The 25,174-nt window shown below is 40.6% G+C and overlaps 2 protein-coding genes across 3 annotated transcripts; one reads left to right on the plus strand and one right to left on the minus strand.

Annotated features, from left to right (window-relative positions):
• Window positions 1-1,175: 1,175 nt before the first annotated feature.
• ZNF511 (zinc finger protein 511) lies at window positions 1,176-6,244 on the minus strand. 2 transcript variants are annotated; one of them, XM_058163174.1, is made up of 5 exons: window positions 6,021-6,244; window positions 5,824-5,897; window positions 3,029-3,230; window positions 2,494-2,618; window positions 1,176-1,482 (listed from the first exon to the last, which is right to left on the minus strand). In XM_058163174.1, the coding sequence occupies exons 1-5, from the start codon at window positions 6,099-6,101 to the stop codon at window positions 1,191-1,193; spliced, it is 774 nt and encodes a 257-aa protein (XP_058019157.1). In that variant the 5' UTR covers window positions 6,102-6,244; the 3' UTR covers window positions 1,176-1,190. The 2 variants fall into 2 exon arrangements, with proteins under 2 accessions (XP_058019157.1, XP_058019158.1); XM_058163175.1 differs by having other exon boundaries at window positions 5,790-6,128.
• Window positions 6,189-23,738, plus strand: TUBGCP2 (tubulin gamma complex component 2). The gene is made up of 17 exons (XM_058163173.1): window positions 6,189-6,472; window positions 8,797-8,925; window positions 10,442-10,630; window positions 11,757-11,916; window positions 12,249-12,456; window positions 13,628-13,827; window positions 14,623-14,812; window positions 15,072-15,217; window positions 16,308-16,488; window positions 16,639-16,819; window positions 17,474-17,646; window positions 18,744-18,872; window positions 20,077-20,197; window positions 21,153-21,296; window positions 21,837-21,965; window positions 22,606-22,769; window positions 23,084-23,738. Exons 1-17 carry the CDS (start codon window positions 6,320-6,322, stop codon window positions 23,196-23,198), a joined length of 2,712 nt encoding a protein of 903 aa, XP_058019156.1. The 5' UTR covers window positions 6,189-6,319; the 3' UTR covers window positions 23,199-23,738.
• Window positions 23,739-25,174: the final 1,436 nt, after the last annotated feature.

Consider the following 25,174-nt stretch of genomic DNA (forward strand, 5'->3'; position numbering starts at 1 on the left):
TTCTAACAATTCTATAGTTCAAAGACAATAATAGTTTTGCAGTATGCAGATCTAAAGAGGGGAAAAATGCTTTTAAAAGTAAAAAAAGTTGGCCACGCCCATCCAGTCACATTACCCACCCACCCCACCAAGTCATGCCCACAGAACCGCTAGTAACCGCTAGTAACCGCTAGTAACCGCTAGTAACCGCTAGTAACCGCTAGTAACAATTTTACATTTCACCACTGGTTCAAGACCCAGTAGTGAGTCATGGCCTGGGGCTGGGGACCCCATGTCCTAAAGTTTCTTATATTTCTAACAATTCTATAGTTCAAAGACAATAATAGTTTTGCAGTATGCAGATCTAAAGAGGGGAAAAATGCTTTTAAAAGTAAAAAAAGTTGGCCACGCCCATCCAGTCACATTACCCACCCACCCCCATGCTCTGCTGAGCTGCGCGATCATCAGTTTTGTTTTGTTTTTTGTCTTCAGCCAAAAAAATGCTTTTAAAAGTAAAAAAAAGCCTCTGATAATCGCGCAGCTCAGCTGGGATCATCAGAGGAGTCTTTTAAAAGCAGTTTTTACAACCTTTTCGGCCGCAGAGGTTGCAGAAAAAATGCTTTTAAAAGTAAAAAAAAAAAGTTGGCCACGCCCATCCAGTCACATTACCCACCCACCCCACCAAGTCATGCCCACAGAACCGCTAGTAACAAATTTTACATTTCACCACTGGTTCAAGACCCAGTAGTGAGTCATGGCCTGGGGGCTGGGGACCCCATGTCCTAAAGTTTCTTATATTTCTAACAATTCTATAGTTCAAAGACAATAATAGTTTTGCAGTATGCAGATCTAAAGAGGGGGAAAAATGCTTCAGATCCTTCATGAGTCTTCCCAGATTTCCCCACACCCTGCAGTCTGGTTTAATCAGCAATTAGCTAAAAGACAGAATTCTTTCCTTTAACTATTCCTGATCTGAGCATATTTAACTTCTCTTAAATATTTCTGACATTGTGAAGTTCTCAAATTATTAAATTATACCAATTAAATCCAGATTGGATGGTTATCAGATTTTTGCTTAATTTCCAATGATGAGATTAGATGAGATTGGACAGGAACTCCAGAAATCTGACATCAGTTTGCTGAAAAAATATACATTAGGCCAAAAAAAAATCCCAATAAATACTATGTTGTCTCCAGTGACCAAAATTATTCTAATTCTTGAAGAGATAGATTTTTCCGTGCAAAGTCAGGCAGATGTTCATACCAAAAGGTGATTCCAAGCCAACTGAAAAAAGCAAAGCCACCAACCTTGATCTATATTGGCGTTTTCCAAAAGCTGGAGAGTCCACAGTACACTCTGTACACTCAGACTGAAAGTCACTTTCCATTATACTTTCATCTGGACCTATTTCCATGGCCTCAGCATGTGATTGTTCTGAGTCTTCCAGAGTCATATCCATTGGTACATTGCTTTCTTTTGATGAAGGCCTCATTTTCTCTTTCCTGTTGTAAAAATTTAACTCAAAGTCAACATACTGAAAAATAGATGGCAAGAACATTGTAGAAAGACTTTAACATCCATGCCAATCCTCAATTTATGCTCTTTTTTCCCCTTTAAGCAGTCATATAAAGGTAAAGGTAAAGTTCCCCTCGCACATATGTGCTAGTCGTTCCCAACTCTAGGGGGCGGTGCTCATCTCCATTTCAAAGCCGAAGAGCCAGCGCTGTCAGAAGACGTCTCTGTGGTCATGTGGCAGGCATGACTCAATGCCAAAGGCGCACGGAACACAGTTACTTTCCCACCAAAGGGGGTCCCTATTTTTTCTACTTGCATTTTTTACCTGCTTTCGAACTGCTAGGTTGGCAGAAGCTGGGACAAGTCATGGGAGCTCACCCCATTACACGGTGCTAGGGATTCAAACCGCTGAACTGCCGACCTTTTGATCGACAAACTCAGCATCTTCGCCACTGAGCCACTGCATCCTTAAGCAGTCATATAGAAAACATTATTGGTAGTGATTTAGCTTGGTCTTTGAGCAGGGAAACCTAGGTTCAGATCTGTATTCTACCACAAAACTCAATTTATTTTACTCTCATTCTGGTGAGAAAGAAGTTTCCTGACAATGGCCTCCAGCACAAATCCGAAATCTTGGAAGACCTCTGGTCCCAGTGACCAACCCAAACTGGATCCTGCAACATTATCCTGGGACGTGAACATTTACATTCATTCCTCATTTATTTATTGTTATTATGTTTATATGCCATTCATCTCACTATTGAGTCTCTCTCTCTGGGTCAATCACTCTCTCTTAGACTAATTTAATTAATCAAGGTGATACAGAATTATCTTTTTCTCTTCCAAGAAAAATACAGAATGATCATACCAATAGTAATCATAACTAGGAACTGATCTTCTGAATTTTAGATTTTCTGTCATTCATAGATCAAAACATTTCTAATGAGCATTGAAGAACATATCAAATGTATATTCTGTGCAACCATTTACACATTTACCTTTGTGCTTTCAGAGATTTATCAAAGCGAAAATTAGATGGATACTGATGAACTGTGATTAAGTGTTCCTTGCGGTCTTTGCTGCTCTTGAATTTCTCTGGACAGCTCTCTACCAAACACTGGTACTGCAAAGAGGCAGAAAAGCCAATAAGAAGATTGATCAGTATTATGTGTTCTACTTTTGAAGTTATTAGTCCACTGTTAGAGACTGTATTGGCAGAACATAAATTCAATCTTCCCAACTCAAGTAAAAAGTTTTGGGACGGTCTTAGTATCAGCAGCTGTCAGAGCTAACAATAGTTGATGAACCCATGAAGTGAACTAAGCATAAGGCAGTTTTACTGTTTTCAATACCCCAGAGAAAAATGGACTACAAGTAAACACTGCTTATGTTGATTTTTTATAACTAAAAAAATGGTGATTATGATGGTAACATTCTTGATAAAAAAATATTGCAGCTATTAATACAACTAGATTTGTGTTTGCACTGAACCTACTGAATAGCAGGCAATCTATAGGTCTCATGGCCATTTACCATATTCTGCTTCTCTGCCATTATCTGGAAGAGGGAATCATGCCACTCCAAAATGTGAACATCTAACAAATGTGTTGAAGGGAAGGCTCTTTTGCAAGAAGAACACACATTCCTGTGCAGCATGTTGTAATGATGCTCAAAACTCTCCAAGGTGTTGAAAACCTGGCTGCATCCACCAATTTGGCAAGAAAATTCAGAGGTTCTGAAAGGAAACACAGAAAACAAGTCTTTATCAAATTATCCCAAAAAATGCTTTTTCAGGAGGCAACAGTTTTTTCTTTGAAGACGTTGCGCTTCTCATCCAAAACGCTTCTTCAGCTCTGACTGAATGGTGGGGAATGGAAGGAGCTCTAGTCAGAAAATCCAGTTGCCTCCTGAAAAGGCACTTTTGGTATAACCATGACCTGGATGACTGAGAATTGCTACAGTCTATCAATGGATCAATACAGTCTATCCAGTGGAGCTGCCAGTAGATTCGGATGAGGAGGAGGTTGGGGAGGAACTTGGGCCAGTTCTGGAGTCTGGGGAAGGCTGATGGATGTTCTGCGTTGGACACAGAGATAGAGCCAGGGCCGTCCAACATTTCCCAACCACCTGCTGCTTTTGGAGGCTGATATGAGTGAGAAGGAACAATAGCTGGGGCCTGTTCCAGATGCACGTATGTGCAGTTAGGAGAGGTGAACAACGGAAGGCAAGGAGTCAGTCAACTCGGGAAGCAAGGCACACATGGACACTGAATGGCCCCTCCTTGGCTGGGGGAATAAATAGAAGGAAAGGAGAGTGGTTGTCGTAGGAGACAACAGTTCGTATTTCTGAAGATTTTGCTCATTGTGTTGTCATGCATCAAAGACTGCTTGCCTGAACTTAATATGCAGCCTTTCGGCTAGCAGCTCAGTTATCACAAAGAACTGATAAGTCTGTACTGCAGTTAACTCCTTGAAGGATTATTGCCTGGACTTTTTGGTGGGTAAATGCAATTAATTCACAAGAGGTAAATAAAGACAGTTTTTTCTTGACAAGGAGTCTGTTTCTTGCTTCTGCTAAGGCTGGGTCAGAACAGGACGGACGGAGAGAAGAAAGGAAATAAAAGAATCACAGAGTTGGAAGGGACCTCGGAGGTCTTCACAGTCCAACCCCCTGCTCAAGCAGACCCTATATCAGGGGTGTCCAACCTTGGAACATCAAGACTTGTGGACTACAACTCCCAGAATTCCCTGCTGGCTGATGAATTCTGGGAATTGAAGTTCACAAGTCCCAAAGGTCTGTAAACCCCCCCGCCCCGTCCCCGTCCTACAACATCCCAGACAAATGGCTGCCCAGTCTCTTCTCAAAAAGAATTAAAGACCTCCTGCCTTTGGAAACAAGAGAGGCCTTTATTCAGGACATCTGGCCGGGAAGGGAGGGAGGCAAAGGTCCAGACCCCCCCCCTGCCCCTGTGAGCTTGTTGACCAGAAAGATTGGCAGTTCGAATCCCTAGTACAGGTCTCCTGCGTGAGCAGGGGGTTGGACTAGATGACCTCCAAGGTCCCTTCCAACTGTTACTGCTAAAAACCCGTCACCTGTGCGCTCACAGGAAAGAAGGCAGCACCTCTTCCAATCTTTTTTTTTAAGGAATTAAAAACAAAGCTAAATTTTAATGGCATGTAAAGCACGTAAAATAATCTCTGCTTTATGAATCTTTTTTGGCAAAGTGACATACCATTAAAGTATCATTGTAATAAACCAACCTTATATAAAGCAACAGCATGATTTAAATGAAAAGTCAGCTTTTCTATACCAAAATGAATATGTAGCTTTTTAATACGAAAAGAACAACTCTGTGGCACTTAATTGGATTAAAATATGTTGACATATGTTGCCATTCTGTTATTTTTCAGACATTTGACCCCTGACACCCACCCCTGTGAGCTTGTCAACCAGAAAGATCGGAGGTTCAAATCCCTAGTACAGGTCTCCTGCATGAGCAGAAGGTTGGACTAGATCAGGAGTTCCCAACCTTTCAGACCTCAGGGACCACTAAATTCATAATTTTAAATCCCATGGACCACTAATATGATCTGCCTAATGACTGGCTGGGTGGGCATGGCTAGGTAGTCATGTGATTGGTTGGGCATGGCCAACTCCTTGCCTGCGCACCCAGGCTCTTTAGGGCCCCAACAGAAAGCCATTGTTGGAGCTAAGCAATCACCAGGAGAAACAGTTGGCAAAACAGCTGTTCAAATCGGCTGTGACTGTGAAGGAGGCTCAGTAGAAGCACCTCACTGAGGACTATGAGCATAGGCTTTCCAAGCAGAGGGAAGACCTGTAGGAGTGCAAGGCCAGGTACCAGCACCTGGAGGCTCAGTGGGCTGAGATGGTCAGCCAGTTTCAGGCCATGATGCAATCCCACTGGAACAAGGCCCTCTGGCTCCTTGCCACCAGTGGCGCTCCCCTCCAGCCTTTGCCCAAAGCCCAGCACCAGGAGGCTGAGGCTGAAGCAGACCCCGAGTTGGAATTTCTGCCCCCCTCCGACCCACACAAGAAGACCCCCAAAGGAGGAGGCTCTCTGCAGCAACACAAATGTTCATTGCACGTATCGGGCCCAGGGCCCATGGTTTGAGGACTCCTGATTTAGTGCAATATTATAAAAAAATGCAAATAATTTTTCTGCGGACCACCAACGTTTTCTCCCAGTTGGTGACCACTAGACTAGATGACCTCCAAGGTCCCTTCCAACTCTGTTACTGTTAAACCGGCCCCCCCCGGTCACCTGTGCGCTCACAGGAAAGGAGGAGGCACCTCTCCCCAATCTTCACCTGGGCCTTTCCGTGTCCCTCGTGACATTCTCCAGGAGACCTTGGAGGTACATATGCCGGTGGACGTCGCCATCCTGGAGAGGAAGAGAACAGCATTTACAGCCATCGCTTCAGGCGCGGGGAAGAAAAGCGGCGGCTCTCTTCCCAGGCAGGCCGACCCCAGCTCGGAAGGAAGGCAGAGCAAGGAGGCTCCCTACCTCGAAGAAGGGATGGTCCGCCGCGTAGCGGACCACGGCGGGGCGGAAACGGAAAGGGCCTCCCTCCCCACCGCCGGCCATTCTTTCTTTCCCGCCGCAGCTTCTCTCCCTTGACACTTAGCACCTCCGCGCTTCCGCTTCCGGGTCGTGCGGCGGATGGTTGCTGGGAGACGGGAAGGGAGGGGCTAGAAAAGGTGGAGCTTTTGGCGCCTCGCTCCTAACGGCATGGCCCTGCCTTGCAGGGTTGTTGTGGCTTCACCGCCCCTTGAGAAGCCCTGAAGGCTTCTTTCTTCGCCATTATGAGCGAGTTTCGGATTCACCACGACGTGAACGAGCTCTTGAGCCTGCTGCGAGTGCGGGGCGGCGGGGAAGGGGCGGAGGTCTACATCGACCTGCTCCAGAAGAACCGCGCCCCTTATCTCACCACCACCGCCTCAGCCCTCGGCGCTAAGGTGTGTCGGCCGGGAGAAACCGGGGACGGGGAGATATCGGGGCTGGGGGGAGACGGGGAGCAGCGGAGTCCATTCCGGCCCGGGAATATCTAATTTGGTAGCAAAACGCCTTTTATATATACATATATACATATATATTAATAGCACTTAGACTTATATACTGCTCCATAGTGCTTTATAGCACCCTCTGAACGGCTTACAAAGTCAGCATCTTCCCCTCCCCTCCCCCCTCAACAATCTGGGTCCTCGTTTTTTCGACCACGGAAGGGTGGAAAGCTGAATCAACCTATTTTTGTATAGGAGGGAAGGAGGTATTTTGAAGTAAACGCCGCACAACCATTCACTGATGGCTGCGAAGGTCCACCCTATTCCTCCACAATCATCATATTTAAGGGTTCAGCTGGTTTTGCAAGCAATTTTAAAAAGGGTTGACTGGCCCCGCAATAAGATCTGATGAAATGAAGATAGCCATAAAGCCCTTCTGGGTGCCAATGGCTCTTAAGGGGTTCCTCTCCCTCCCTGCTTCCAGTCATCCCGCTTCCAGGATGCCCAAGCTAAGGGGGGGGGGGAGGGGATATACTGCAGGCTTATTTGTGTAGTCGTTATTTATTTGTTAAATGTATTTGCTGCCTCTTTGCCATGGGGTCTACTTTGGATGGCTTACAATAAGAAGAAGGAAGTGTAAACAGAAGTAAAATAATAGAACAATAAAATAAACAATGACAAAGGAACATCCAAAGATAAATAATTAATTAATTTATATACCGCCCTTCTCCCGAAGGACTCAGGGCGGTTTACAGCCAAATAAAAACAAATATCGCAGAAATTAAGAAACATTTTAAAAAGCTAATTCGATCAGGCCAAAACAGACTAAAACTATAATAAACCCCCCATTACAACTACATTAAGCTAGCCCTGCGCGATGAAACAAAAAGGTCTTTAGCTTGCGTCGAAAGATCAGGAGGTCAGGGAGCTGACGTATCCCCGGAGGCAGCTCATTCCAGAGGGCAGGAGCCCCCACAGAGAAGGCCCTCCCCCTGGGGGTCGCCAGTCGACATTGTTTGACTGACGGCACCCTGAGGAGACCCTCCCTATGGGAGCGCACGGGTCGATGGGAGGCTATTGGTAGCAGCAGGCGGTCCCGTAAATAACCCGGTCCTATGCCATGGAGCGCCTTAAAGGTGGTAACCAACACCTTGAATTGCACCCGGAAGACCAGGGTAGCCAGTGCAGCTTGCGCAGGAGAGGTGTTACGTGGGAGCCTCGAGTTACTCCTTCTATTACCCGCGCAGCCGCATTCTGGACCAGTTGGAGCCTCTGGGTGCTCTTCAAGGGGGGCCCCATGTAGAGAGCGTTACAGTAGTCCAGGCGGGAAGGGAGGAGGGCGTGGGTGACCGTGCATAGGGAATCCCAGTTTAGGAAGGGACGCAACTGGTGTATCAGGCAAACCTGATAAAAAGCTCCCCTGGCGACGGCCGTCATATGCTCTTCTAAAGACAGCCGTACATCCAGGAGGACGCCTAGATTGCGAACCCTCTCCATGGTATGATATGATAACCAAAAAGATGGATGGGTGGAGAACAGAGAGCAAGAGGGAGTAGAGATGGAGTCTGCCATTAATCTAGCAGCCACCTCCAGATTTATCAGGTTTATTTGTTCATACCTGGCCTAAAAGAGCTGCTGGTCTGCAAAATATGAAGTTTTGTTCATATTTGCTGGCCTCTTCCTGATCACATTTTATCCCAGAGTGAACCAGGTAAATCCAAATTCTTAGAGTTATGCGGCGTCATTCAACCCATCAAGTTCAATCCCCTGCTCAGGGTAGGAATCAAAATAATTTATAGAGATGATGATAGTAAGGATGTTTTCACCAAGATAGAAGAAACATGGGGAGATGTGGTAAGTGATGTTCTTTATCTTAGCTCTTTTAACTTTTTGACTATCTCATTCCTTTTCTTTGCATAAAATTGCTTACCCCAAAGAGGAATAGCCTGGTGGGTATGAATTTATAAAACAGTCAGAGAAGTAAAATCTATAACAGCTTTTTCCCTGCTACCACAGGATCACAGTTCAGCTGCCCAACAATTCTGCTTCATGCCAGAGGACAGGCTTTGTTAAGTAGAAAAGCACTCTGAAGTTTACAGATATATATTTGTGTGGTTTTTTTTTCTCTTGTGATACATAAGAACAATATTATTATTGATTTTTTTGTTAAAAATAATATTGCTTTTGTACACCATCCAAAGTCGCATTGCTCAAATTGGGTTACTATAAATTAATTAAAATTTAAAAAGTAAATAATAACAATAACATATATTTCCTAGGTTAAAATTGCAGAGTTTTCACGGACTCCGGAAGATTTCTTAAACAAATATGATGAACTAAAATCGAAGAACACAAGACATCTTGACTCACTTGTGTATTTGCTGTCCAAGCTTACAGAAGACAAAGAGGTAGAAGGTTTACTTTAGAAAGCCCATATAAAAACAATTTTAATTCTTAGTTACCAGTAGTTGTGTTGGTAAAAATAGGAGACCAAGCATTAAAGGAGTCAAGACCAACCATAATTGTGTAGTGGGATCCAGAAAGGAGTACAAAACAAGGAAATAGGAAAATCTTTTGCATTCTCAAACTAACAGTGTTGAGTTGAGGAATACAGCAAAGCAAAATAAAAGTCTTGGTTAAGTAACATTAATTTTCCAAGTGCATGTACAGAATAACTTCAAAATGTAATACAGAGGTCTTTTCAGTTGGAGATGATCACAGAATGCAGGGGATGAAAGGGATATTGGAAATTATCTCTCTGAGTCCAGGACTCCCCAAAGTGATTAAAATCAACCCTCAAGCATCGATAGAATTATCCATTATGGTTGTTACTATTATTTGTAGTACTATTAATTAAAGTGGTGTTTATTAAATTATTTTCATACAATAAATGGGGAGTGCATGAAGAATCTGAAAGATTATTATACAATCTGGAATAAATGATATGAATGGCTTGAATCTAGAAATAAAGAGAAATAAAGGGGAGCAACAAGAAGGTATAGAATGTATTAGGAATGTATAATATGTAAATAATAAATATATAAGAATCTAGAAAAGTAAAGCTAGTAATATTAGAAAAAATGAATAGTAATGAAAAGGGAGAAACAATAAGCGCAAGATGTATGTAAGATAGTGTATAAAAATGTACAAATTTAATATTATAAGTGATAGAGATTATAGAGTAATAAGGGATAATGGGACAAGAAGGATATAAAGTATAAAGGGAATTGGGAGAAAATGTAAACATTAGGAGATCACTGCTACAAAACAGTTGTAAAAAGGGAATGTACGTTATGTGTTTTGTGTTTGTTATGCTGTGTTATGTTATAAATTAAAAAAAAATCTGAAACGTCATGAGGGAGTCAGTGAGCTGAAGAGATTGGAAACCCCTGATCTAGTGGGACCCCAGTCAGTTATCCAATTGTATAGTGACAGTGAACAAGTCTTCATTTACACATCTCTAGAGGAGAATCTACCACCTCGAGATAGTTTGTCTCATTATTGAACAGTTCTGACCATTAGGATATTTTTTTTTGATGTCCAACCAAAATTTGTTTCCCTATCACTGAAACCCATTTAAATGATATAAGGGATCTTCTGCACGAAGGGAATAAATTCCATTCTAAAAATTAAAGTAAACATTTTATTCAAGGATGACTCAGAAGCTGAGTGAAGTTATTAATTGGCACTCGCAATAAAGCTAGAATCAAGAACATCTGGGTAAGAGAACAAACTCATGTTGCCAAACATACCCAAATTCTATAATAGGTGTCAGGAAATTGTCAGAAATTGGCAAGTAGAAGCCTAGATATGTTGGTAGCCGGAGGTATAGTAAGTTCAGCAAATAATCAGGAAATCATACATGTACGTGTGAAAGACTGAAGCCTTCATTATTTCTGAATTCTGTTTTTGGGCCATTTTTAGACATTACAATACTTACAACAGAATGCAAAGGAAAGGGCAGAACTTGCAGCAAGTGCAGCAGCCAGTAACAGTGGTAGCAGCAGCCTCACTTTCTCTGTCCCCTCAACATCTTCCAAAATGACTGCTCAAGAACTGGAGGAGTTACGGAAACAGCTGGGCACTGTGACAACTGGCTGCAGCTCACAGCAGGTCTCTGAGGTTCTTCCTTTGTTTATTTGCTGTATGTAAGCCATGTAATCCAAAGGGCCGTGCATATTCTTTATGATTCCATATTTATTGAGGAGTAGAAAGTAACATTTATTTTTCTAGTAAGCAGTTGTGATTTACCTCTTACTAGAAAACTTTTAGAAAGATTGAAACCATTAGAGGGGGTGAAGATTTTTTCTTTTTTAAAAAATAAGTTCATTATTTTGGAGAGAAAAATAGAAACTCATAAATTTCTTCCCAGATTTAAAATATTTCACGTTTGCTAATAGATGCTTCTCTCTAAGGAAGTTGTGGAATGCTATTTGAAAGTCAATTGGTTATTGCCAAAAATGTCTAGTGGAATTGTTTTGATATAGGAGATTGCAAATAAAATAATTGCTAAAACCTATCTTTGTAATAGAAACATAATGAATAAATAATTTGTGAATTAAGAATATATTCCCTGTCAAGAAACAAAAGTTGGGATTATACATTTATGAAAAATTATAAGGAATCACAGGGAAATTATAGTCTGTATACTCAATTAAATGATTGGGTGGATACTGCAATATGTTATGCGTAGGCTATCCCTTGGCTACTTTAGTTACTCAAAATAATCCTGAAATGTTTCTTATAAATTGCTTACTTATCTAGTACTGTGTTAACTGTCCTGGCCACTAAGTCATTTCTGAGCCCAGTTCAATATTTTGTTGATATTTTAAAGCCCTTAATAGCTACATGCCAGACTTGAATGGCTTGAGGAATGATTCTTCCCATATAAACTAGCCTGGCATTTTAGTCGTTAGCTGATAACCTGTACTGTGGTTGTGGATGCTTAGAGTGGACTAAGTAAAGTTATATTTACAACTTTTGAGCTCATTGTGGAATGTGAAGGTAATACAGACTGGATGAAATTAACTGGTTGGGTGGGGTAAGGGTTAAGAAATGTTTGTCTGCTCAAGTAAAGATGGATGACACCTAACCATGCAGTAAATGAATTGCTAAAAATTGTCATTCTGCTGTGACAGAACCAGTTTGTCTCATCTCTTTGTGTGGCAGAAAGGCTTCTTATATTAGTTTGGTAGGCATTTCACTTACAGAATGCTCATGTCTCATTTTTCTTTGGCAGCCTCTTGAACTTGTACGAAAGGCTCTCCGAGAAAAGCAGAACAAGAAAAATTCTGGCCAGCCTATCCCATCATTCCCTTCCTGGGTGTATGAAAGACCAGCTCTTATTGGAGACTTTCTCTCTAGCTCTAGTTTAAGTACAGATACAACTGTGCCAATAGGTGAGTAAAAGTGGTGGATTGGAAGAGACCATCTAATCATGAAGCTCCATACCAATATATTGTTTGGCTGGAGCCTTTCATTAACACTTAAACATTCAGCTTGTATGTTAGTAACATCCAGTTCCTGCTAGCCTATCTCAAAGGAACTGGGATGCAGAGTTAGAGATGTCAATTAATTTGTATACATTATTCTGTTCAACAAATCAGGAAATATTATTTTGTATCTTAATTGGATGCCTTTAATATAAAAATTTGATCCTTCAGAAGCCTGAAAGTTATTTGTTTGTTTCTCCCTTCTCCAAAATATCATATATTTTTGATTTCCTCATCAGGTACTTTACCATTGGCAGCCCAAGAGTCTGCAGTTGTAGAAGACCTCCTGTATGTTTTGATAGGTGTGGATGGCAGATACATCACAGCACAACCCCTTGTTGGTAGAGAGACTCGTACTTTTTTAGTGGATCCCAATTTAGATATGTCCGTTAAGGAATTGGTCACTAGAATCCTCCCTGTCGCTGCAAGCTACTCCATAATATCCAGGTACTGGCAATTTCTTTAAAATGTCACTAAGGGAGACCAATGTAAGTGTCCATTTCTTATATGCTTCTTGCAACTATTCTAGAAAGCTAGGCTCTTGTTTCAGCTAATAAACCAGACTACTGGTTCAACACTCCAGAAGATAGGCTCAAGATACAGAAGGATCTTGACAGACTTGAACATTGGGCACTAACTAACAAAATGAAATTCAACAGTGAAAAAAGTAAGGTTCTACATTTAGGCCCCCCCAAAAAATGCACAGGTACCGTATATGTGGTACCTTGCTCAATAGTAGTAACTGTGAGAGGGATCTTGGAGTCCTAGTGGACAACCATTTAGATATGAGCTAGCAGTGTGCAGCAGCTGCCAAAAAAGCCAACACAGTTCTGGGCTGCATAAACAGAGGGATAGAATCAAGATCACGTGAAGTGTTAATACCACTTTATAATGCCTTGGTAAGGCCACACTTGGAATATTGCATTCAGTTTTGGTTGCCACGATGTAAAAAAGATGTTGAGACTCTAGAAAGAGTGCAGAGAAGAGCAACAAAGATGATTAGGGGACTGGAGGTTAAAACATATGAAGAACGGTTGCAGGAACTGGGTATGTCTAGTTTAATGAAAAGAAGGACTAGGGGAGACATGATAGCAGTGTTCCGATATCTCAGGGGTTGCCACAAAGAAGAGGGAGTCGAACTATTCTCCAAAGCACCTGAGGGTAGAACAAGAAGTAATGGGTGGAAACTAATCAAGGAGAGAAGCAACTTAGAACTAAGGAGAAATTTCCTGACAGTTAGAACAATCAATAAGTGGAACAACTTGTCTGCAGAGGTTGTGAATGCTCCAACACTGGAATTTTTTAAGAAAATGTTGGATAGCCATTTGTCTGAAATGGTGTAGGGTTTCCTGCCTCAGCAGGGGGTTGGACTAGAAGACCTCCAAGGTCCCTTCCAACTCTGTTATTATGTTAAATACTGTTTGTTTAGATAGATAGATAGATAGATAGATAGATAGATAGATAGATAGATGGATGGATGGATGGATGGATGGATGGATGGATGGATGGATGGATGGATGGATGGATGGATGGATGGATGGATGGGGAGGGGGAGAGAGAGAGAGAGAGAGAGAGAGAGAGAGAGAGATAAATTGACAAAAGGCTTGGATTATTGCAGGTTTGTAGAAGAGAAATCTTCTTTTGAATATGGACAAGTAAATCATGCATTGGCAGCAGCAATGAGGACCCTCATTAAAGAGTACATGATCCTGATTACCCAACTGGAACATCTTCAGCGCCAAGGGCTCCTCTCACTGCAGAAGCTTTGGTTTTATATTCAGCCCACAATGAGGACCATGGAAATCTTGGCTTCTCTTGGTGAGGAATTCTTCTTTCTTTGATTTATTGGGATGGTGGGAAATATTTTCTGCTAGACCATCTTTCAACATTTATCTATATAAGTAGGGTGGCCAGTTTTTTTAATGAATCAAGTGGAATTTTTTCTGCCTGCATTTCTCTTTTTCAGTTGTTTATCTACAGCAAAATGCTAATTCAATTACTATTTTTAGTAACTACATTCCAAAAACTATTGAATTGAAAAGAAGAGGCTTTTAAAACTTACAGATGAATACATATTTAAAGAATTCAGTTACATCATGAACGTGCTCAATTTGAGCTGACCACTTATAGCTCAACCACATTTACAGGTAATCCATGACTTACAACCATAATTGAGCCGTGGGAGTATGCGGCCATCATAACTGCAGAAACAGGTCATAAGTAGTCTGGGGAAATCTGCCATAACTTTAAACAGTCATTAGACAATTAGTCATAAATCAAGGACAACCTACACACATACTTTGATGGTGTCAGTTTGACTGTCATTTATTCTGCTAGTAAAATTCCCACTCACATTTAAAGATGTTTAAAATTACATTGAGGCATTTGAGAGCTGCATTTAATGTTTTTCAGCATGCAGCTAACTAAGCTCAGTGAGTCTTTTTGAAATTATGTTTGGTGGATTAGCAGTGTTGCAATTGAATATTTGTTCAAGTGGACTTTATGCAAAAAATTCTGTGTGATCAAGCAGATTCTTGCAGCAGATGAAGATCTTCCATGGTAACTGCATTTTTTTCACAGTGACATTTTTAAAATTGCATCTTTTTTCCCCAGCTACTTCGATAGACAAGGGCGAATGCATGGGAGGTTCAACACTCAGCCTTCTCCATGACAAAACATTCAATTACACTGGGGACAGCCAAGCCCAGGAGCTGTGCCTCTATTTAACCAAAGCTGCCAGTGTTCCGTACTTTGAGATATTGGAGAAGTGGATCTATAGAGGAATTATCAACGATCCTTATAGGTATCCTGAGGAATCGTGCTCTTTTTTTTCTTCTGGGTATCATTTGTGGTATTGTTGGGAGACGAAGTAAAATTCCTTGCACTGATGGAAGTGATGTGTTAGCACTTCAGAGTAACCAGAGTATCTATAACACACTGTAAAAAGCAAAAATTCTTTTTCATTTTTGTACTCTTATTTCCCCTTTCACGCTTCCGCCCTCCGTCCTTCCCTGCTGCTGCTCTTCATCACTCCCAAACGTTCATTTCTTTTAATTTTATAGTGAATTCATGGTGGAGGAACATGAACTCCAAAAGGAAAAGATCCAGGAGGATTATAATGATAAGTACTGGGACCAAAGATACACCATTGTCCAGCAACAAATTCCCTCCTTCCTGCAAAAGGTTGCTGATAAAATACTTAGCACAGGTAAGCATTTATCTTTCAGTGAACAGGAAAGACGGCAGAGGCTCCTGAAAAACAATACTGTAAGCACCTAAAAATGTGAAACTTGTGCCTCCTTTGGTAACCAAGACTGAAAGGTTCTTTTTTTTTATCATGAAAAATCAATGGTTGTTCACGAAGCCTGAGAAAGTCATATGGATGGAATCTTGCTGGCCTTGGCAAGCACTTGGCCTCTGGTGGCTCAGCAGACTAAGTCTGTCTGTTATTAACGCAGCTGCTTGCAATTACTGCAAGTTCGAGTCCCACCAGGCCCAAGGTTGACTCAGCCTTCCATCCTTTATAAGGTAGGTAAAATGAGGATCCAGATTGTTGGGGGCAATAAAAGTTGACTTTGTATATAATATACAAATGGATGAAGACTATTGCTTAACACATTGTAAGCCGCCCTGAGTCTTCGGAGAAGGGCGGGATATAAATTCAAATTTTTAAAAAAAAGTTTTTGGCAGTGGCTTACAATTGCCTGCCTTTTAGGCAGCGGTTAAATCCTCTGAAGTCTGCTACCGGTTCTGTGATTCTGCTACCAAGCACTTGCTTTGTGCACGCATGCGCACCTGAGGCTCGCCCGTGCAGTGCTAAAAAAGGAACATTTTGAAGCCTTCCAAATCTGCAAAGTAAGTAGAACAGCGAGGGGAGGAATCCACTGTGCCATGCGATTTAGATTAGCTAGAAAGCAGGAAGTCCGACGTTTCTAGCTTAATATAAATCGCGCATCACAGCTTATTCTCGCCCAGCTGATTGTCGGAAATACTGGTTCATTCGAACCAGTAGCATTTTTTACAGGTTCGGGAGAACCAGTCCAAACCGGTAGCATTTCACCTCTGCTTTTTGGGCTAAGAGAGAGTGATCCAAGTTCATTCACTTGATTTCATGCCTAAGGCTGGACTAAAACTCAGTCTGATCCATTATACCAAACTCTCTCCCTTAGAAATCTGTGGTATGCCATGTGTGGATTCACTTCTTTTGGCTCCATCACAAGGCAGAGCAAATTAAGCTTTGTTTGATGTAGAAATTTTTATTCAGTCAATACCCATCAGTTATTCCTTTCTCCCTTCAGGGAAGTACTTAAATGTGGTCCGGGAATGTGGCCATGATGTTACCTGCCCAGTGGCAAAGGAGGTGGTTTATACCTTGAAGGAGCGTGAATATGTGGAACAGATTGAGAAGGCCTATAATTATGCCAGCAAAGTCTTGCTTGATTTCTTGATGGATGAAAAGGAGCTTGTGGCCCACTTAAGGTTTGCTTCATTTGTTATATTCAGAAAGTATGGTTTTTACCTTGCTTTGCCTAAGAGGATGATTCAGGGAGGGTAAAAACGTGCTGGCTTTTGTTAGCATATCTCCTTGTAGAAAATATGTCCTTTTTTTTTGTTGTTGTTGTTGAGCAGGTCCATCAAACACTATTTTCTCATGGACCAAGGTGACTTTTATGTCCATTTCATGGATTTGACAGAAGAGGAGTTGAAAAAACCAGTAGATGATATCATTCCGACTAGATTGGAAGCTCTTCTGGAATTAGCATTACGTATGAGCACAGCTAACACTGACCCATTTAAAGATGATTTAAAGGTAAATGACTCTTTGCAGCCTGAAATGAAGACAAGATGTTATAAAGACAGAAAATAAAGACAGATGTCAGATCCACAGATTAAAAACTGGGAGGTTTAGATAGTTACCTGTTTCTGCCTTTATCAAGCCAGTAATATAAAACTTTCAGGACAAAAAAAAATCCTGAAGCAACCATAACAGCAGATACACTATTAACAACTCAAGAGAACACTTAAGTCACATAATTTGCCATATAAGCCAAAAGGAAGTGCAGCTGAAAGCCTTTTTAGAGCAAAAGGTCATGTTGATTATCATTGTTAGCATATGTTTATATGCTGTCCAACTCTTATTTGTCAGTTAATAATTCCATAATTATTATATACTTATATCATAATATATAATACTATGTATAATATAGTATATGTATACTAATATATATATATATATGATTGAATATATAATCATATATATAATTATAGAAGCATATAAACAACAAACTATATTTTGTGGGTAGAAGAAATGCTTTTTGTCTAAATTCCCTTACATGCGTTATCCAACCTAATTACTTAATAATGCCTATAATTAACAAAAGGAGTATTTTTTCCCAATATCACATTTGTCAGATTCTTACTTTAGCTTTAAGCTAATCTCATTGCTCTTGTGGTTTCTTTCAAGATTGACTTGATGCCCCATGATCTTATAACACAGCTCCTGCGAGTTCTGGCCATTGAGACAAAGCAGGAGAAGGCCATAATCAATGCTGATCCAACAGAGCTCACTCTCAGTGGCCTGGAAGCATTTTCTTTTGACTACATTGTGAAATGGCCATTGTCTCTCATCATCAACAGGTAAGCCAAGGAGAGGAATTTCTGCCAGAAAGAACCATATCATTTATACATTGCCGTGAGTATACTTGTGTAGTGGTTTGATCCAGTGGTGAAATGTAAAATTTGTTACTACCGGTTCTGTGGACGTGGCTTGGTGGGGTGGGTGGGTTAATGTGACTGGGTGGGCATGGCCAACTTTTTTTTTTTTACTTTTAAAAACATTTTTTCTACAACTTCTTCGGCCGAAGAGGTTGTAAAAAAATGCTTTTAAAAGCCTCTGACGATCAGGCAACTCAGCTGGGATCGCCAGAGCCTTTTAAAAGCATTTTTAGTAGAAAAATGCTTTTAAAAGGCTCTGACAATCCCAGCTGAGCCGTGCAATCATCAGAGGCTTTTTTTTTTTAACTTTTAAAAGCATTTTTCCGGCCAAAGAAAAAAATTTAAAAGTTAAAAAAAAAACCTTTGATGATCGCGCAGCTCAGCTGGGCATGGGGGGGGCAGGGATTTTTGCTACCAATTCTCCAAACCACCCGCCACCATCGCTACCGGATTGAGCGATTCAGTCCTAACCGGGAGCATTTCACCCCTGGTTCGATCACTGATTATTTAATAATCTGGGGTCCCAATATAGGAAGTGTTTAGGATGAACTAAAAACTGTCCATGCCTGGATGGGCAGTGTGATGGCTCAGTGGTTAAGATGCTGGCTTGCCGGCTGGAAAGTTAATTGCCAGGTTCCAGACTTGAGTGCCACACAACAAGGTGAGCTCCCATTATTTGCCCCAGCTCCTACCAACTTAACAATTTGCAAGCATGCAAATGCCACTTTGGTGGGAAGGTAACAGCGATCCGTATTTCGCCACATGCTCTGCACTGTAGTGTAATGTCATGCTGGCCAGATGACCATGGAAAAATCTTTGGACAGCACTCGACGGCTTTGTAATGGAGATAAGCACCACCCCCTAAAGTCAGTTACAACTAGCAAAATAAAATTATCTTTCCTTATGCCTAGATACATTTCCTTCTGAGAAAATTTAATGCTTGCTTAGCGTTTGCTTGTAATTCAGAAATAGTCAAAGATTTCACTTCCATATGTTGCTATCTTGTGCTTGACTTGTAGAAAAGCCTTAACACGGTATCAGATGCTCTTCAGACACATGTTTTATTGTAAACACGTGGAACGGCAGCTGTGCAATGTCTGGATCAGCAGCAAAACAGCTAAGCAGTGTTCCCTACAGTCATCAAAATGGTAAATGATCCTTCAGTGTTCAGTGGACTAGAAATAGTTGTTCAACTATTTATGCAAACAGCCTTCTATCTCTGACATCTAGTAATACCCTGCAAAGGAATGTTTCCCAACCTGGAAATTCTTGGCCTCCAGTTATGGAGATACATGGAGGAATCTTAGTGCTTTCTGAATAAATTGTTTTTGCCATTCTAAAAGTGAAGGAAGTAAAAAGAAATTGAAAAGCAGGTATGTTAATGGTTTCCAGCTTTCATCCCTCCCCCCCTCACCTTTCCTCCAGTGAAATGTTTTGATCGAAAGCTAAACATCAAGTATGTTTGAAAGGTAAGTAAATTTGAAGCTGCAGCTGCTTCATGGAGAACTGCTTTGCAATGAGTTCAGTCACTTCAGTATTATCTTCAGTGATGGGGATGACTTTTCTGGATTTCTGCCATTTTGTTCTCGGCACTAATTAACAAGGTCATGGACTCAACCCATCTGCTTGCAAAGCATAGCAGTAATTACTCTGAGGCTGTGTTTGCATGCCACATTTAGTCAGGGGTGTCAAACTCAAGGCCTGGAGGCTGGATCCGGTCCGCAGGATGGTTAGATCTGACCCTGGAAACAGTGAAGGACTGGCCCGCAGTGCCTCTCCAAGCAAAAGCTGAGCTTGGGAGGGCTGTGTGCTGCTCTTTTGAGCTCCATTTTCACTGGGAGAGGGTTGCAGGAGGCTGTCTCAGCTGAAACATAGCTCAGGAACCTCTTTTCACTGGTAGAGTGCTCGGGTCACCACAGGCACCCCCAAGACAAGTGATGACGAGCTGGCTACACCCAACCGGCCCCCCAAAATCAAACACAACCCTGATGCAAGTTTGAAACCCCTGCATTAAGTCATATGAACAGTTCATGAGAGTATTCACTCTATGCCCTTATACCAACTTATGTGGTTCATGAATTATAATTGAAGGCTTACCTGATAATACATCCCTGAAAGTGAATTGGCTGTTGTTTAGATTTATGAAATTGAAACCCACAAGCAGCATTGACTCTATATCCTGGTTTCTGCAAATAAAACAACAGCCACTCCAAATTCAGAGGCATGGTATCTCTCGGTGGCAAACTTGCACTTCTTACCCTGACAATCTCTCTTGAGTTTGTTGTCCCCTTATAGCTTCATCAACCCTAATTAATGAACTCTTCCTTGGGCTCACTGCTCCTCTCTTTTTAGGTTTGCGGGTGCTTTTACTCTGCGTCAGCGGATGCTCAATTTTGTGCAGAATATCCAGTACTATATGATGTTTGAAGTGATGGAACCCACATGGCATATTTTGGAGAAGAATCTTAAGTTGGTTAGTCTGGATCAAACTATATTAGCTGGAATAACTAAAGAGTTAATTGTGCTGCTGAGTCAACTATAGGAGCCAGTTGGTTTCTGCCATCTATTCTAACTGCCTAAGTTAGCAAAGCTGTAAAGGAGTTATTGGGGGGGGGGGTCTCCCACCATTAGGGCTCTTCTAAATCTGCAGAACATGTTCTATATTGAGCAGGCTTCCTGGATGAAATTTTTGGTAGCCTATGGCAACTGAGCAATTGGATAAGCATTCTTTTCTAGTACAACTGTTAGAACAAATCTTAACAATTCTTCAAACCTCAGATGCTCCTGAAATATATATATAGCTATCTAGACAGGGCAAAGATTACCAATCCTACCTTGAGTAGTTACCATCCTTTTTTATTAGCTATTGCTAATCTAGCTTCCTTACTGGTTTAAATCTTTGAGAGTATGGATGTTTCTAGGCAATACCATTGCTGCTAGGTACACATAACATGTTCTAGCCAGGCCAGTAAAAACAAAGTAACATTCACACAACATGCTCATTTAATTAGTTTTTGTGTTGGTTACTTGGTTGTATTCAGTCTCCAGCTCACTTGGTTTGGTTGTGATTGATTATATGAACCTTGAAAACCAGTTAACCCCCAGATTGAGTGTTGAGTAAATTGAGGGTTTTGAGCAAACTTATTTTATATTCCTGCAAAAAACATAGCTAGAATTGATACCTGGAAGTTGTATGGTATGAAAGCCAGTATTAGCTAAACATTAGAGAAAAAATTCCTCCAAGCCTTGAGGACCTGAAGGCTATTTGAAGAAAAATATTTGAATTGAGGTTGGCCACCACTTGTGTGAAATAAACTAATTGGATTCTGTTCTGCACAGTATCAAACAAGATTATACAAGGTGACTTCTAACTTCTCTTCCGTGATTGCTGGAAGAAGGGTTCATTGATGTTATATCTCCTTCAATAGGCCTCCAATATTGATGACGTCTTGAGCCACCACACAAGCTTCTTGGATAATTGCTTGAAGGATTGCATGCTTACCAATCCAGAGTTACTGAAGATTTTTTCCAAGCTGATGTCTGTGTGTGTCATGTTCACCAATTGCATGCAGGTAGGACCCACATAGCTGTAAGTCTTCTAGATTTGTTGAGAAGGGCCATCTGCTGAATTATGTAGGACCTCAAAGGCGATATATGTATGCTTTGGAATATGAACCTTAACACCTGTTGGAAGTATTTTAAAGCACCTGTCTGTATTACTTAAGTATTCCTTTTCCCAGGGTTGCCCAGTTGTCTGAAAAAAAGATGTAGCTTTTTATTTATTTACAAGATTTGTCAATTGCTGCAGTTGTACCAATTCTTGGCAGCATATAACAAAGAAAAAAAAATCAAGTAAAATTATTAGCTTCATGGCTGCTGCTGGCCAAGAAATCTGGGAGGGCTGATGTGTACCACCCAACCACATCACAATAATGCAAATTAAGTTTAGAAATTTGTCCTCTGCTGTGTCTTAAATACAATCTTTAAAGCAGCACTGCTTTAAAGATAGGCAGTATGCAAAAGGCACCAAGTTCATGCTCTAGAACATGAAAAATTGTGCAGAATCCTAATATTATATGCATTTTAAATACTCCATCCTTTCTGCTTGCCAGAGATTTTCCCACAGCATGAAGCTAGATAATGAAATGGACCGCCTCACTGTAGAGCATGGGACTATGAGAGGCCCACCTACTAAACAGGAAAGAGTAGAGGAATCCACACGAAAACAGCTTGCTAATAAGGTATGTTGTGGGTCCCAGGCTCTTCCCACTTCCTCTCTTACTCTAACACAGCACTTGAAAATCTTAGGCTACTGCATTTTTGCGCTGTATCAGAATCACTAAGTTAAGTCACATAAATGGTTTAGTCAGCTAAACACAATGTGTATGTTTCATTTTGGTTTATGTGAATAACAGTTGGAAGGGATCTTGAAGGTCTCCTGGTCTAATCCCCTGCTCAAGCAGAAAACCCTATGCCATTTCAGATAAATGGTTATCCAACCTCTTTTTTAAAACCTCCAATGTTGGAGCATCCATAATTTCTGGCGGCAAGCCGTTCTACTAATAGTTCTAGCTGTGAAATGAACCTATTAAGTTAACAGACTATAGTTTATGGCCAAACGGTATTTGAAAAAAATACCACGTGGGAAAGTGCAGAACTTTTTTTCTTAAATGCTGTACAATCAAACAAATTGTTTTTCTCAGTAGAAATTGCAATTTCTTAGAGACTTTCGGCGCATTTATGTCCTTCGATGTTTTAAGAAATCAATTTGCTATGAAATGTACATGAAACAATGTAGGATTGTGGGAGTCTTCCCCCCCCTTTCAGTTTCAGCCTTTGGGTTAGAAATTATGCTTCATTTCCCGTATTTTGCTTTTTCAGTTTTTAGCAGAGCAGGCAGATTCTTTGCATGTAAGTTCTGGCTTTGAGGCAACAATAAACAAGTTTGACAGCAATTTCTCTGCACATCTGCTGGACCTCCTGGACAAACTGAGCATTTACAGTACCAATGACTGTGAGCACAGCATGATCAATATCATCTACAGGTAAGCAGAGTTTTTTCTCCCAGAAAAAAAATATATTCCTCTTCCTCAGCACTCTATTGAGTGTATGAAATTCGAGAGAGAGCTGGAGTTATCAATGGCTATGTTGGTAGTGTGTGCATACTCACTTCAGTAGGCTTTCGGTTCCTGTTGCTGGGGAAGAGCTTTTGCTCTTCACATCCTATTCGCAACCTCTCCTAATCTGATGTGGCAGTGGGGAAGCAGAAGCTGGACTAGATGGACTTTTGGTCTAGCACAGCTCTTATTTCAGTTCTTCCCATGGTCCACCCATGTAAACCCTTCCCTTTCTTTTCTAGATTGGACTTCAACGGCTTCTACACAGAGCGACTGGAGCATATGTCTGCAGAAAGGAGTCAGAAGACTGTTTTGCAAGTGGCTCCTCCTCCCAAAGTTGCTGTCTCCACTCAGTGAAAGGGCTGGTTTTTATGAAAATCATTTTCCCGAAGAAAAGTGGGAAGAATTAGGAGCTGGTTTGAGAATGACATGGTTTCATCAACACTTATGTCGCACAAAAGTTGAGCAGCAATGGAAATATAAAACACAAACTCTAGCAACAATACTGTGTATAAAGGAATGTGACTCTGAATGCTTCTATATTTTTAAATCCAAGCATTTAAATTTGAAATTTTCTGTATTATAGATGAAAACTAGTGTTTCTAAGTGGCATCTTTGGTCTTTAAAAATGTACTTTTATATGTTCATCTTTAAGTCCTGGCTAGCTAATTGTGTCAGTGACTGCTCAATTCACTCAAGAAATAAGATAATGCCACCTATTTTGATCAGATATTAACAATTTGGAGTGGAATCAGTAATATTACATGAACTTTCATGGACACTGTTCACTGCTACTAGCCAACTCAGTTTAATATTTGCACTTTTGCCGAGAGCTTAACTATCTCCTGTTGTGTACACTCCATTCAGATAAAGCTTCATTAAATGTAATCGATTTCATCTGGAGTCTGGTTTGTATAAACCTATGTGCACATGCATATAGGAAAATCTGAACAAGAGTGATAAAATGAAGGAATTTTGTGCACTGGGATTAGTAGCAGAGGAAGCAGGAATTTAGATCTATTAGGCACATTGGGAACTATTGGTGGAACATAGCCACTAATGCCACTAAAAAGTGGCACTTCCACATTTGAAATGCCATTTTGAAACAAAATCATTTTGAAGTCCTGAATTTCACATTGACAGATACCAGAGGAATTCTTGGGGGGGGGGGGAAATCAAGTTGTAAAGGTTGAATTTGAAAAAAGACTGCCAAACATAAAGAAACACGAAAGAAAGCAAACTGGATATCAGAACAAATAGGGAAACGAAGAGAGCCAAAGCCAAGAAAGATTCAGGAGGGAAGATCTCAAAAATGAATGTAACAATTTCAAAGAGCTTTTGGAAGACACAATAAATAATATAGCAACAGCATCTGTAAAAACAGGAGGCAGGGAGCATTCCAAACTATCTCTGAACTAGAATTTTGCAACTTTGAATTGATATATTATGGACAGGTAGTAACTGATTCCAAGAAAAGGAAACAAAGATGGAAGAAATTACTGAAACTGTACCGTAGAAATGTCATTATTCAAGACACCTTAGAACACATTCCATACTTTGAGGAAACTCCATACTTTCAACAAACTCTAGTATTAGAAGATGAAATCAGTTCAGTGCTCCAGTCAAGGCTATAAGAACTGATAGAACTACAGAAACATGGAAAACAATAAAAGAATTGTAAAAGCTCTAACCAAACTCCCAGAAAATCTGGGGAATGACAGTATGTCCAATAGTTTGTAAGAGTTCACTACACATACCAACACCAAACAAAAAAACAAAAACTTAACAGAATAGGCAAACTATCATGAAAGATCTCACATATAAGCAGGATGGATAAAAATCGATTTTTTAAAATTTAAATTGGATTTCTTTTTATTTCTATCAAGTTTATTTTAATAAAATGCTTTTGGAGTAAAAATCTATCTAAAGATAGTTTTCTATTTAAGATACATTAATATAGTTTATTTAGCATGAAATGGAGCTTAGTTATGTAGCATGAGGCTCTATATTCTGCAATATTGGGATTGTTGGTGAGTCAACAGCAGGTCAAAGGAGCAGCCACTGCGGACCAGAGATGACAGTTGCTCTTTAAAAATTATTATTTAAATCAAGTTCATTTAAACTTGGTTTAGAAAGAACAGAATAGAATAGAATTTTTATTGGCCAAGTGTGATTGGACACACAAGGAATTTGTCTTGGTGCATATGCTCTCAGTGTACATAAAAGAAAAGATACCTTCATCAAGGTACAACACTTACAACACTTAATGATGGTCACAGGGATAAGATACATAATTACTGGTGCATCTTGAGTAATTAAGAAAACCAAAGAAT

The sequence above is a fragment of the Ahaetulla prasina genome, chromosome 1 (genome assembly GCF_028640845.1).
Source record: "Ahaetulla prasina isolate Xishuangbanna chromosome 1, ASM2864084v1, whole genome shotgun sequence".
Taxonomy (NCBI): Eukaryota; Metazoa; Chordata; class Lepidosauria; order Squamata; family Colubridae; genus Ahaetulla; species Ahaetulla prasina.

Excerpts from the sequence above, each read along its gene's own strand:
- TUBGCP2 (XM_058163173.1), top strand. The coding sequence starts at position 6,320 with ATGAGCGAGTTTCGGATTCACCACGACGTGAACGAGCTCTTGAGCCTG. Across the intron at positions 16,820-17,473 it reads CATTTAAAGATGATTTAAAG|ATTGACTTGATGCCCCATGA; the intron begins GTAAATGACTCT and ends GTTTCTTTCAAG. Across the intron at positions 20,198-21,152 it reads TGGAGAAGAATCTTAAGTTG|GCCTCCAATATTGATGACGT; the intron begins GTTAGTCTGGAT and ends CTCCTTCAATAG.
- ZNF511 (XM_058163174.1), bottom strand. The coding sequence starts at position 6,101 with ATGGCCGGCGGTGGGGAGGGAGGCCCTTTCCGTTTCCGCCCCGCCGTG. Across the intron at positions 5,898-6,020 it reads CGGACCATCCCTTCTTCGAG|GATGGCGACGTCCACCGGCA; the intron begins GTAGGGAGCCTC and ends CTTCCTCTCCAG. Across the intron at positions 1,483-2,493 it reads AAATCTCTGAAAGCACAAAG|GAAAGAGAAAATGAGGCCTT; the intron begins GTAAATGTGTAA and ends TTTTTACAACAG.